Source organism: Mytilus californianus, unplaced genomic scaffold (assembly GCF_021869535.1).
Source record: "Mytilus californianus isolate M0D057914Y unplaced genomic scaffold, xbMytCali1.0.p SCAF_58, whole genome shotgun sequence".
Lineage (NCBI taxonomy): Eukaryota > Metazoa > Mollusca > Bivalvia > Mytilida > Mytilidae > Mytilus > Mytilus californianus.
In genome coordinates this window covers 929,557-944,806 of record NW_026262710.1, presented here as the reverse complement: position 1 = coordinate 944,806, position 15,250 = coordinate 929,557, and the positions used below count along the sequence as shown (strand labels likewise).

General features: G+C 31.9%; 1 protein-coding gene across 2 annotated transcripts in view; it reads left to right on the top strand.

Annotated features, from left to right (window-relative positions):
• Window positions 1–4,188: 4,188 nt before the first annotated feature.
• Window positions 4,189–15,250, top strand: part of LOC127704130 (uncharacterized) — a 100,949-nt gene continuing 89,887 nt past the window's right edge. Inside the window, exons 1-5 of one of the 2 annotated variants that reach the window (XM_052208024.1) lie at window positions 4,189–4,610; window positions 5,717–5,846; window positions 6,800–6,955; window positions 8,653–8,760; window positions 9,553–11,647. In XM_052208024.1, coding sequence (XP_052063984.1) covers window positions 4,597–4,610; window positions 5,717–5,846; window positions 6,800–6,955; window positions 8,653–8,760; window positions 9,553–9,603 — 459 coding nt within the window. In that variant the 5' untranslated portion in view covers window positions 4,189–4,596 and the 3' untranslated portion in view covers window positions 9,604–11,647. Of the gene's footprint in view, window positions 4,611–5,716; window positions 5,847–6,799; window positions 6,956–8,652; window positions 8,761–9,552; window positions 11,648–15,250 lie in introns of those variants that run through there. The other variant, XR_007983153.1, reaches the window with a different exon arrangement.

Genomic DNA, 15,250 nt, shown 5'->3' with positions numbered 1-15,250 from the left:
AAACAACTTTATCTTTTATTCTTTTTAATTTTAGCCAGGAAACATGAAAAAGCATCAAAGGTATTAAAAGACAAGGAGACTGACTTCAATGTTATAAACAGCCTTGTGAGAAAAAATGTTTAAGTACCAGTAACATTCAGACAATACAGACCTGTCAAGCTATGTTGTATAAAAAGACCCATGAGGAACAGTCAGATTTCATTGAGTGAAACATAAGGTATACTCAATATATATATATATGAATAGAATTTATTTGATTGTTTGATATGCAACAATACTTGGATTTATACAATTTCATAATGCTATATAACATGCTATAATTTGGTTGAGAAAACCATATTAAACCACCAAACCAATAACTGGCAAGTACATGTACTTTCACATACTGATATACTGAGTGTACATGCTGCCTTCTGCTTATAGCTACCTTAACTTATTAAGAAGTCTAATAGAACTTAATTTAAAGTAAGTTTTATTTAGATATTTTTTTGTTTTGTCTGCAACAAAGATAGCAGACTTCTGGTAGAAAAATAAAAAGATGTGGTATGATTGCCAATGAGACAACTCTCTACCAGAGACCACATGAGGTAGAATTTAACAACTATAGGTCACCGTACGGCCTTCAACAATGAGCAAAACCCATACCGCATAGTAAGCTATAAAAGACCCCGAAATGAAAAATGTAAAACAATTCATACGAGATAACTAATGGCCTGATTTATGTACAAAACAATAAACGAAAAACAAATATGATATACAGCAACAAACGACAACCACTGAATTACAGGCTCCTGACTTGGGACAGGCACATACATAATGTGGCGGGGTTAAACATGTTTGAAGGCGCCAACCCTCCCCTAACCTGGGACAATGATGCAACGACACAACACAAGAACAAACTATGGTGTTTATTTTCTAAAAAATAATATGTCTCATGATACATACAAATAATGTAGGGATATCCTTTGTAAATTTTACTCATTTCTTTCAGATCAGATGAAAACATGTGTTCTTGAGATCTATTTACATTTTTCCAAGTGATTTTTATTTTTGTACACAGGTGCAATGATGCCAGTTTAGAAGACAAACAGTTGACTTTTGTGCTGACTGGTAGGAGAGTATGTGAATATGCATGGAGGATTGTGTATGGCATAAAAAGAAGGAGGTATAATACCATATTAGTATGAATAAAATAGTTAATAGGCTACACATCCATAAGACAGCAACCCAACATCAAAAGTAGCGATTCAACATTCTGTTGTAGTTTGCCTGGTTAATTTTTAATATATACAACATTTGTATTTAAAAAGGAGATGTGGTATAATTGCCAATGAAACAACTATCCATGACGAGGATGCAAACAACTACATGTCACTGTAAGGCCTTTAACAAAGAAAAACCCATTTTGTATAGTAAGCTATAAAAGCTCACAGAATGTGAATCAATTCAAACAAGAAATCCAACAGCCTAATTTATGCTAAAGCAATAAACAAAAACAAAATATGACAGACAGCAATCAACAACCATTGATTTACAGGGTCCTGACTTGGGACAGGCACATAAAGAATGTGGCAGGGTTAAACATATTCGAGCTGGCTGAACCCTCCCCCTAGTATGCTCAGTCTGTGGCTCCATTTTTTAGACATAAATAACTTTTGTCAAACACTCATGTAATTTATACCAAGGGTGCCACATGTGGAGCAGGATCTGCTTACCCTTCCGGAGCACCTGAGATCACCCCCGGTTTTTGATGGGGTTCGTGTTGCTCAGTCTTTAGTTTTCTATGTTGTGTTTTGTATACTGTTGTTTGTCTTTTGGTCTTTTTGCATTTTTAAGTAAAAGTTAAGGTACAGTCTGGAGGTTTTTTTTTAACAATTTACTTGAACGGTGTTCAATTTCCACAGTTAAAACAAATTGAAAAATGTTTGTTATGACAAAAGGTTTGTATGGAATAATATTCAGAACAAAGGTGTTGGTTTATGAACATGATGAAGGGTCAATAATGGCTCTTAAATTCATTGAAATTCATTTCAAGGTATAATCAGTAAAAATCTGATAACAAAATATGCAGATGTCTAAATCATATCTGAAAAATAGGAAATCATCAAGGTCTGACACATCTCAACAGTAATTATGCCAATGCTTTACCTAAAAACATATGCTATCAAAATTTTTTTACAAAGATGTTAATGTGTATAAAATATATTTTTGGGTAAAGTCATGACAGACATCAATTTTGTCCAAAGACTATGTGTTAAATGGTCAAATATGTTAATGTCAACATGTTTATGAAAAAAAATTTCCTTTCTGCACTCAAGTATAAAATAAGTAATGTGGTATGATTGCCAATGAGACAACTATCCTATAGAGTCCAAATGACGTGGATTTAAGCAACTAAAGGTCACCTTAGGCCTTCAAAAATTAGAATAATTACTATATTTCAACCTTTTTATTTATAAAAAAAAAATGAACTTAATGTTGAAAGTCTTGAATAACTTAACTTTTTTTGAAATTTCATTGGCCTGATAAAGGCTATTTATATCATACCTCCTGCTTTATGGCAGATAGTTAACACTTCCGTCATATAAAAAAAATGTCCATTCATGCATAAATTAATAATTGTACATAGAATTAAATAGATGTCCTTTTTGTTGAGCCTGCGACATTTATGTCGCGAAAGCGAGACATAGCGATCCTAGATTCCTTCGTCGGCGGCGTCAATATTTAGGTTCAGTCTGTGGTTAAAGTTTTTTTAGACATCAATAACTTTGTCAAACCTTCATGGAATTTTAGGAAATTCGGACAGAAGCTTGTTTATGACCAAAATACAGTATCCAGAGCAAAATTTTGAAAATATTTATTTTCATTTTTCCGTATTTTACTGATAAATGGACTTAGTTTTTTTTTTACAGTTAACATTCAGATTTAGTCTGAGGTTAAACTTTTTCAGTCATCAATAATTTTGTCAAACCTTCATGGAATATTAGGAAATTTGGACAGAAGCTTGTTTATGACCAAAAGACAGTATCCAGGGCAAAATTTTGAAAATATTTATTTTCATTTTTCCGTATTTTACTGATAAATGGACTTAGTTTTTTTTACAGTTAACATTCAGATTTAGTCTGAGGTTAAAGTTTTTCAGTCATCAATAACTTTGTCAAACCTTCATGGAATTTTAGGAAATTGGGACAGAAGTTTGTTAATGACCAAAATACAGTATCCAGAGCAAAATTTTGAAAATATTTATTTTCATTTTTCTGTATTTTACTGATAATGGACTTGTGTATTTTACTGATAAATAGACTTAGTTATTTTTACATTTAACAAATAGATACAGACTGGGGTTAAAGTTTGTTACACATCAATTACCAGTCAGGGGTGCTACTTAAACAAGTGATTTCATCATCACTTATTTCAGTGATTTGATAAATTCAGTTATCACCTATTTAAGTGATTTTAGTGTTTTCTTTGATCTTCAAATGCTAATTTCATTGATTTTCCATATTTTCACAATCTTTTCTATAATTTTCCTACATAAACCAATTATCCCTTTTTCTTTGTATATTAATTTCACCAGTGCGCTTGGGCAGTAAGTTAGTGCGCTAAAGCTTTTAAAAGTACCCTTGGGAATTTTTCTGTAATCAAAAATTCATTAACTACTCTTACTATCAGACAAAGATCAACAATATTAGGTAACCTGATTGGTTTTCTTTAGAGTTAGAATGATCTACTTCAAGGTTATGACCTGATCTACAAACTATTCCAGTTTTTGCATATTTTAAAAAAACTGTAAAAGTGTCAGGCTTATCAAGCAAAAGACAATTTCTGCATATACATAGTTGTTTTTTCAATGGAATTGTTGTCTTTTTACCAATAAAAAAATCAAGCTTGTGGGAAAAATATCAAGATAATGATATAAACACTTATTAAAGTGATTACATTTTAACTTCTAAAATTACTTGTTTCAGTGATTTTAAAAAGTCTGTGTGAAAATTTTTAATATTTCACAGCCAAAATCACTCGAGGGAGTGATTCTGAAATCACTTGTTTAAGTAGTACCCCTGACTGATTACTTTATCAAACCTTCATAGAATTTTATGAAACTTTGGCAGAAGCTTTTTTATGATTAAGAGATAATGTCCGAAGCAAACTTTTAAAAATTAATTTTTTCATTTTCAGTATTTTTCTGATAGATGGACTTAGTTTTTTACAGTTAACATTTACAGACAGTTTGGGATTCAACTTTTTTGACATGATAAATTTGTAAACCTTCATAGATTGTTATGTAACTTGGACAGAAGCTAATCTTCAAGACCATGAAAAAAGCATCTAAAGAAAAAGTTTGATTTTTTTTTTTAAATTCTGTATTTTACTGATAAATGGACTCACTTTTTAAGTCAACATTACACTTTTACACTGACAGCAGCAATAGCAGGCGAGACACAGGGTTCCGCAGAACCTCTTACGAATTTTTTATTTGTAGTATCAAAAGCTCAGCAAATGTAACGAGTGTGTAATCTTTAAAGAGACCATCAGCGAAAAACTGACAAAGATTGATTTGGGGTGCTGAAGGACAAGAGATGATCTAGAGCACATATGCTTCTTCAATAGTAAGAATTCTTTCCACACTTGAATATGAATTTCTTGTATTTTTCATGTTTAATGCAGATACATCCCCATTTTTAGCTCACCTGACCCAAAGGGCAAAGTGAGCTTTTCTCATCACTTGTCGTCCGTCGTTTTTCATTAAAATGTTCTCCTCTGAAAGTACTGGGCCAAATTTAACCAAACTTGGCCACAATCATCATTGGGGTATTTAGTATAAAAAAGGTGGTCAATGACCATGCCTGCCAACCAAAATGGCTGACAGGGCTAAAAATAGAACATAGGGGTAAAATGCAAGTTTTGTCTATTATCTTGAAAACTGCTATTAATAGAGATAAATCTGACAGGGCAGAAATGTTCAGAATGTTGTGATCTACCTTCTGTCCATTTACATCAAAACCGTCAGTTGACTCTTTATTGGAGTTATTGGTCTTAAATGGCGATATTTACCAATTTTTAGTGTTTTTGCCTATTATCTTGAAAACTATAAAAGATAGATACACTTTAAAAAGCAAAAATGATTAGCAAGACAAGATCTACAAACAAGTTAAATTTTGCTGAAATCTTTAGTAGACACTTTATATGAGTGATTGCCCTTAAATTACTGTTTTTTTTTACCCTTTTTTGTGTTTTGGGCAAAAACTAAAGAAGATGGAGAGAAACTATCAACAGAAAAATGATCAGCAATACAATATCAACAAAAAAGAGATTATTGTCATAAATTCTATTTTAGTCTACAATGTTGGAGAATGTCCATTGTTGAAGATGCACATAGACCTAGGTGAGCGACACAGGCTCTTTAGTTTAGTCACCCCCATGCATAGGTATAAAGATAGTTTACGCTTCCTAACATCACTACACCTTGATGTTGGGTAATGAAACCTGGCATGATTAATCACCACTTCTAGAAGGTGTGTTGGGTATAAGGAAGTCATGGTCATAGAATTAGCGCAACTTAGTCGTGCATCCATGTGCGTATTTATTTTTTTTAAATACATTTTTTTTCTCTAACTTTAAAACCCGTTTGAGTTTTGGGGTGTATTGATAGTGGTGCATCAGTGAAATTCTGCCATTTGTGGGTATATTGTATATATTTTGATTTTTTTTTCAGTCTCTGCAGAGAAAAATATTTTAAACACATCAAGAAATCCAAAGAACATCCAAGCATGTATACATCTGTTATCAGTGACAATATGGATCAGTCCAAAACAAATCTGCCAAGATTTACGTTACATTTTAAGGTGAGTTTATTTTGGAAGTGTGTATAAAATTGCAAAGTCCATTATGTCTATACAACTAGATTAAGGTTATCTGGTCTGACCACTGGGATGATACATCACTACATACTTCTTACATAATACATTTCATGGTAGTTACTTTTATGTATATTTCTGAAAAGAACATGATATTTCACTGCAATAATCAATTTCAATATTGAAAACGGGTTGACAGTGTTAGATTAATCATATTTGTACTTTATAAAATCACTTTTACAAATATTTGGTATATCATTCGAATGGTCTCTTTTAATTTTGCTACGAATGTCAGGCAAATGTTAGAATTTGTGATAAGGTCACACATGGGAAACCTATCTCTGTGTTGACATTTTATTTAGTACTATATTTACTTGTTATTAAATGATTGATTAACTTAAGGCGAAGCAGCAATCATATGAACTAACTGGATGTGTAGCTAAAATAAACATTCTGACAGGAAAAAAACTTCTAGCAGTATTTATTTTCTTTTAGGCATTTTGTATGAGACAAATATTATACCATTCTAGAAGAGGGGGGCTATATTGGTATCACCTTGTCTATCTGTTTGTACAACAAATATTTCGTTAAACTTTTCTAGAAACTACTAAACAGAATGACTTCATATTTGGTCAGCAGCTTGACAGTGATGACTTGTGATATGTGAAGCATCTGAAGATCTGTCAGATACCTACTTCCTGTTTGCTAATACTTTGAATTTTTCAATATTTGAATGAACTTAACCTTTTTTGTCACATTTTTCTCAGAAACTACTGAACACAATGACTTTTTATTTGGTCAGCAGCTCAACAGAGATGAGTTGTTAAGTGTGCACCTTTCAGATATGTCAGATAACTACTTCCTGTTTGCCAATATTTTGAATTGTGAGTGCATTCTGGTTTGAGTTATGAGCACATGTTTTTCAACAAATTTTTTTTCAGAATGAAACAACACTTGAAAAAATGCACCACCATGTCACAGGTGTTTTATGTCACGGATTAAATAAGGCATACACATTTACATGGACAGATCAGTTTTCCTCTGATTGTAATATCACCTTGAATTGTTTGATGTCTGTGTTAGGCGATGTAACAAAAGTAAGTATTAATTATCAAGTTCAAAGTGAAACAATTGACTAAAGTTCACATGCAGGAGAAAAACACATTTTTATTAACTTTACAATTTATGTATCTACAAGAAAGTCAAAGTGTATCGAAGCCACTTTTAGTCCATTAATTTTAAACATCAAAGAACCATCTACAATATAAAAATTAAGAGATGTGGTATGATTGCCAATGAGACAACTATCCAAAGAGTTCACATGATAAAGTCATGAAAAATAACAGATGAGTCCAATCTAGCATATCATATTAAATTGGAAATAATAATTTGACAAGGTTGCTTTAAAACCCTTAAAGTTAGATACATCGATATCACTAACAGTTATAAACTTATATGAACTTTTCATTATTGGACTGTGTGGTGCCAAGTTTGCAACAAGTATGGAAATCAGTATGAAATTTTGGTGGCTTCATTTTCATGACTATGATAAACATCATAAGAGGATAGGCCTATAATTGCTTTTCTTTTATGAATACAATTATAGTATTGTTCTTAACCCTGCTTTGTAGGCTTTTCTCAAAATCAATACTTAAAAGTCATTGACAGATGTGGTGGGTGTAATGTTGCTATATATTTCATATAAAAATAAGGATAGGTATGATTGCCAATGAAACAATTATGCATAAAGACTAACGGACAATGATATTGACTATTGCAGGTCAAAGTATGGCCTTCTGCAGTGAGCAAAACCCATACCCTATACTTAGCTAAAATGCCATGTGATGACAAAATGGAAAACAAATTCAAAAAAGAAAACCAACAGCATGCTTGTGTCAATCTCTTGCTGACCCTGATAGTTTTAAAAAACAATTCTGAAAGTCTATTTTGTTTACTTTTGCACTTGAACACTATGTAAATCTCATTTGATGGAGGATTATTTTCACATTCACATTTCTGAATTATATATATATCTAAATGCATGAACATTATTAATAATATAGTCTATAAATTTCAATTGCATTTTTATTTTCTGTGGTATTTAATGGTTTTCTTTATACCAAAAATTAAGTAAAATATTATGGAAATATAAGCAAAATTTTTGCCCGGGAAACCGGATTATAGTATGGTGATGATGGGCAGGCAGGCGGGCGGGGAAAAGTGGGTACCTAATTTGTGTAATCAACTCCACCTATAGTTTTCAACCCAGATCCCTGAAACTTCACAGGAAGATTGCACATATGTGAAAGTGCACCTGCTATTATGGAATTGTTTGAGGAATTTTTTCTCATTTTTCCAGACTTGGAAACTTAGTCATTTTTCAGCAAAATTTATGAAAGAGGGTACAAGTTTTTGTGTAATCAACTCCTACAGTTTTCAACCCAGATACCCATAAACCATTCTCCATTGTTTAAGAAACAATGTGTGCAACCTGGTCATTTTAGTCTTTGATCTATTTTTTTTCGAAGAAATATGATAAATTCACTGAAAAAGTGGAGAACAAATTGCCTATCTCATGATAAGAGGTGAAATGAAACAATTTATTCATGCAGTTTCACCATAAATTAACATTGTTGAAAATACATCTTTTCTTAAAATTCAGCTGTGTTACTTTAACATTGGCATACTTTATATGCTAGGTAATATGTCTTGTTCAGTATTAAAGGATTGGAAAACTTTTTATTGTAAAGATATCATGAATATATAATATGTATAGCTGTTTTTTTTCTTTTAGGAAAATGGTGGTTTACCTCCTACACTTTATATTCAAACTGATGACAACAAAAATAAATTTGTGATAATGTTCCTAGCAATATTGGTGAAAATGGAAATTGTAAAAAAGGTAATTATTTATTTTATTCTTTTGCATTTTTTTACTGATAGATGGACTTACCATGGTAACAAAATTTGGTATTTGAATATTATTATAGAAGTTCTTTTGCATACATGTATGATTTTTTTGTTATCCTTACTTCCAGTTACTGTTAAATTAAGACATTTCAGCATGCAAAACATTTTTAGTTCCAATATTCGTTTATTACAAATTTAAACACTTTATCACTATATCATGTATATGTTTGTCGTTACAAAATTTCACAAAATTTCCTATAAAATTATATCATCAAAAGAGAAAATGTTTCACATAACAAAGCAAAAGTGCTAGTCGTATGACCTTATAGTAGGTCAGATGTCACAGAATCTAAAAATCACAATTGATTCAATTGCTTAAAATGTACTGAAATTCTAAAGTTCATTTAAAAACACAGATTAAGAGTTCAACTTGATCATTTGATCAGTGACACTGCCTTGAGCAGCTTGTCAAGTTTGTAAATTGTCAGTAAAATGTATAGATGCCAAAAATTACGATTTTCAGTAATTGGAATTATTTCCCGACCATAGACCATAACGTGCTATAGTCCATATTTTGCTTGTTTTTGTTCTGTTAATTATTTTTGTTGACCAGAACAGTCCCCACTAGATATTGTGGTGATCATATTGAGACTTGATTTTCTGTTATTATCCTGCACCAAAAAAGGGTTGGCATCTATGTAATTTTATTTGAACTATATGAGAATTGGAATGGAAGCATTAGTTACTTATTTCAAATCTATATCTATTTATGATTTTTTGACAGATCAAGCTGACATTCCTCATGGTTGGTAGAACCGAATATGGAAAAAATTAGTGGTATCATTCTGTTGATGAGAACAGATCTACCAAAATGGGTAAAGAATGGTAAACTAAATAGAGAAGATGAACTTTGGTGGATCAACTACTTATCAGCCTTGGAGAAAGAAGACGTCCTGCGCCAAAGACTCCCTTGCCACAAAATATGGGAAGATACAAGAAACCACAACATCCACAACCAGCTATGGAGGATTATATGTTGGCGGCAATTAACAACCACATACAGACATTTAATAGGAACACCAATGTCAGGATTGTCACACATTGACCACGGGTTTAAGACCTCAAAACTGATTTTTATTACTGAATTGTATTTTTTATATTTTGTCTGTAATGAACCTCATAGGAACATTTGATAGATAAACCATCTTCTAATGAGCACTGTGCTGCCAAATTTGTGTTGCTATTAATGAAATGACTACAGCATGTTTTGTGTCAAGTTTAATTCCCAGAAACTTGTAGCTATGTATAATATTTCACTCTCTTATTAAGTTGCTATACAGCAAAATTTCAGTCACTATCACAAAGTGTTGTTCTTGAGTGACTTTAGAAATATCTGTAGTAATAAATCATTCTACTGCTGCCCTTTTGTAAAGACAGCTCTGCAATATAGAAGTCACAATGATTTGAGTTAAAGCTGTAGTGACTTTATCAAATTTTACTTCATGAGTTTATTTTTTAAAGCAAAATGGAATATATATATCAATGAACATGTTAGTAATGTATCATTTCAAACCGTTTTATCTTGGCCAATATCTTAGAAACTAATGTTGTTGAAATGGTATGAATGTATAATTTAACACCAAGGTGAAAAGGCATTTCTAAATTTAAAATCTGAATCGATTGAATGCAAGGACACCCTTAAAAAATTCTTTGTTACATGTTTTAGACAAGAAAACGACGTTAAAGCAGGAAAAAATCTTTTAAAAAAAATTGGAAACAGTTTGTGTCATAAAATTTTTCGGGTAGGTAGGCAACATCAAACAATTTAAATTTTATTTTTGGCCCAATGGATATAAAGTTTTAAAAGCTTTGAAGCAGATACTTAGTTTGGCTTATTGTTGTAATGGATATGTTATGGTGTTATTAGACATTCCAATTAAACATGGAAGGAAGACATACTGACACCACTTCTATGTCTTGACTTCCTTATGAATTGAGGGTTTTAGCAGATGTCTGTATGAAGCAAAATATCATCTGCATTGATGTACTATAGTTTGCCTCTGTTGCATGGAATTCTGTTTTTAACTTTAACACACAAAAAAATCATGATTATTTTGAAAACTAAGTGTTTATGTATAGCAGTGCAATATATATAATGTTCACAATTGTATAAATGTAAATATAAAACAAAATATTTGTAAAGAATATTTTAATTGCTTCAGTCAGTGTTTTGACAAATTAATTCTGTGATTATTTTAAAAATGGTGAAATTGCTATTTCTATTCTGAAAGGAGTAGATGTGGTAAGTGCCCTATTATGTCCCAATTTGAAGTAAATTATTTCAGGCTGAAAAGCTTTTGAAGATGATGCATAAAAACCTATTGAAATTAGCCTGTTTTAATTGGTAGGAAATGAAAGTTATACTTATTTTTATTTCATGAAAAAAATGCCGATAAATTAATAGATCAAAAAAACAGCATTTCTCCTATCTATTCATTGTTGTAACTATGATGCATTGTAATAAAGGCCATTCAATAATAATTTGTAATTATAGGTAGTAGTAGGGGTCATATTGGGGCCTTATTGAACCTTCTCTTTTGTACAAGATGAGAAATAGAAAGCTTTACTTAGCCTTAAAATTCAAATGTATGCATGTATGATTATTAGACAATAGAACTTACTTTTTTTACTCATATTTTTTTTATTAGTCAGGCTTTATGCTTTGAAGTATTGACATTTAATGAAAAAGATGTATATCTTAGATAGAATTCACCAGTGTAAATAACAACTTTCATTTGGAAAGAAATGTGTTGATGTATCAATTTTCCATAGTTCTTTTGTAAATACAAAATAAATATTTTATGTCAGAAATAATTGTCTTTTTTTTTAATTTGTTAGTCTTAATACAATAGTAGAGGTTTTAATTTATAATTTTGTTTGTAAAAGGTTCTGGGTTGTCCTTTCATCAACTTACTGGTCCTTCATTTTCAATTCAAGGCCAAAAAACCTCATTACACTGTAGTTAATGTATTATTCAAGAAAAAAAGAGAATGTGTGAAATATTTGTAAGGTTTCTAAATGTAATCATTTAATGGTCAAAGTACCAGAATCAAAGGCCAAGGCGGGAAACATTTCAAATTTTTAGTTATTCTGACAAGTGAAATATTAAAAAAAAAGAAGACTTTTTTGATGGTCATGCAAGCATGAGAAATAGTTTGAATATTCTAGATGTTTATTTGGATTGTCAAAGTAATAAATTGCCATTTATTTCATGAGAAATGTGGTCCTTGCTATTGGATAAGAAAGAATGTTGGGTAGAAAACATTTTCATGAAATATTATGAAACAACTACACATAAAAGTAATTGCACTATCATCAGTGTTCCCAGCTTCACATGTATTTGGTCTTCTAAATGAGCTAATATGTGCACATCCAACTTCAAGACTCTCCTGAGCAGCACCCTTTGAACCTATTCAATGATACAAACAGGTTTTGTCCTGGCTGGACAAAGTAGAAAACGCCAGACTTAAACATGATTTTTTTTCTGGCAGTGTCAGCGTCGGCGTCAACAATGTACTAGTTTGTGATTAGGTTAGTTAAAGGGGCACCACTGGTGGTAGGTCAATGATATTTAGTATGCAGCTGTATTGACATTGGCACATCTCATTTCCATGGATATTGTTAGTCCCTGCCCCCTCAGTCATGGTCTTTTGGTTTTGAAACTTTTGCATAGTCTACATGTTAAAGTTTGTGTTTAGGTCAGTTTTAAGGAAGGGAAACACTTGTGAAATTTGGTATGCAATTGTATTAGTATTGCCATTTCTCATTTCCAAGATGGTTATTTGTCCCTGCACCTTCAGTTATGGTTCATTGACTTTTATTGTTTTGCACAATTTTAATTTCAAACAATTGCATCATACTATCAAAATTGAATAAAGACGAAATATATCACTGCGTCAACAATTTATTAGATACAAAGCGTAATCTATTGACCACATAAATACTGGTGCAGTCTCTTCGAATTGATTTTTTTGTCATTTCAAGCTTGCTTAACTAGTAAGTGTAAATGAAAATTATTCACAGTATCTGTTTCTTGGTATTTTTAAACATTGTTAAATTGCTTCTTTGTGGTAAAACATTTATTTGAAAGGTAAAAATCATGAGGACATTTGTTTTGTTGAGTTGTTTTGTTTTTATTGTCTTGCCTGTGACGAAAGTCGCAGAGTGAGACAGGTATTACTATCCGGTGGCAGCGGCGGTGGCGTAAACTATTTCTATAAAGCTTTATATTTCAGAAGGTAGAAGACCTGGATGCTTCATACTTTGTATGCAGATACCTTATGCTACGAAGTTTCTGTCAGTCTTATGTCCATTGTCCTTGACCTCATTTTCATGGTTCAGCGACTGCTTGAAAAAAAATTATAGTTTTTTTGTTATGTGAATTTCTCACTTATTATGAGTAATAGGATAACTGTATTTGGTATATGGGTTCCTTGCAACGTCTACATGTCCGTCAGACAGGGTTCACCTGACCTCACCCTCATTTCCTGGATCAGTGATAAAGGTTAAAGTTTCTCAGATACTATAAGCAGTAGGTCAGATGTGGTATGAGTGCCAATGAGACAACTCTCCATCCAAGTCAAAATTTATAAAAGTAAACCATTATAGGTCACAGTACGGTCTTCAACACGGAGCCTTGGCTCACACCGAACAGTAAGCTATAAAGGGCCCCAAAAAATTACTAGTGTAAAACCATTCAAACGGGAAAACCAACTGTCTAATCTATATAAAAAACGAGAAACACTTATGAACCACATCAACAAACGACAACTACTGAACATCAGATTCCTGACTTAGGATAGGTGCAAACAAATGCAGCGGGTTTAAACGTTTTAATGTTACCAAACCTTCACCCTTTTTCTGAAACAATAGTGTAACATCACAACATAGAAAGACACACTATAAAATATCAACTGAAATAGCTTAACTCAATCAAAGGACATATTAACACCATTGAACATACACTGAACAAATAAATTTGACCTATGACACAATGTAAATACAAAATAAATAAACTAAGGGAAGAATAATAAAAGTAACATGTTATATCGGTAAGAAATGTTAAACAATTAAAGAAAAACAATATGCTCGAACAAAAATACCATCCATTTGCAATAACTTTAAACACAGGTAAATGAAAATAATTTTGTTGTTAGGTATACGTGTACAGTACCAATAGAGAAAGGAAATATTTTTACAAAATAAATAATTTTGATACAAAATAAATAAACTAAGGGAAGAATAATAGAGTAACATGTTATATGGGTAAGAAATGTTAAACAATTAAAGAAAAACAATATGCTCGAACAAAAATACCATCCATTTGCAATAACTTTAAACACGGGTAAATGAAAATAATTTTGTTGTTAGGTATACGTGTACAGTACCAATAGAGAAAGGAAATGTGGTGTATGGAATGATTGTAAGGGGTACATGTCAGTCTGGCAGGTTTCATCTGACCTTGACCTCATTTTTACGGTTCATTGGTCTATGTTAAGTTTTTGTGTTTTGGTCTGTTTTTCTAATACTTTAAGCAATAGGTCAACTATATTTGGTGTATGGAATGATTGTAAGGTGTACATGTCTGTCTGGGAGGTGTCATTTGTCCTTGACCTCATTTTCATGGTTCATTGGTCAGTGTTAAGTTTTTGTGTTTTGGCATGTTTTTCTAATACTATAAGCAATAGGTCAACTATGTTTGGTGTATGGAATGATTGTAAGTTGTACATGTCTGTCTGGCAGGTGTCATTTGTCCTTGACCTCATTTTCATGGTTCATTGGTCAGTGTTAAGTTTTTGTGTTTTGGTCTGTTTTTCTAATACTATAAGCCATAGGTCAACTATGTTTGGTGTATGAAATGATTGTAAGGTGTACATGTCTGTCTGGCAGGGTTCATCTGACCTTGACCTCATTTTCATGGTTCATTGGTCAGAGTTAAGTTTTCCTGTTTAAGTCTGCTTCTTAGATACTATAAGCAATAAGGTCAACTATATTTGATGCATGGAATGATTGTAAGGGGTACATGTCTGTCTGGCTTGGTCTATATGACCTTGACCTCATTTTCATGGATCATTGATAATTTTAAGTTTATGTGATACTTGTAGTAAAACTTTATCTTTAGGACTATCAACATAAAACCAATCATGGTTAGTAAGGCAGGCGAGACATTTCAGCGTGTACACTCTTGTTCTATTTAAGAAGGACAATTAATCATTGATCCTTTTGCATATTCTGAGGTAAAGTTTACAACTCTGGTTTTGAATTATATAGATCTATGAGACTGTAAGCCAACAATACAAGTTAAATCAAAGTACTGAAGTACTGAACATCGGATGACCGCAAGTTATGTTGGATGATGAATAAATGACAGGCGGTAATATGATACCTGCCAGACAGGGTTCGCCTCTCAATTTCTTTCAAGC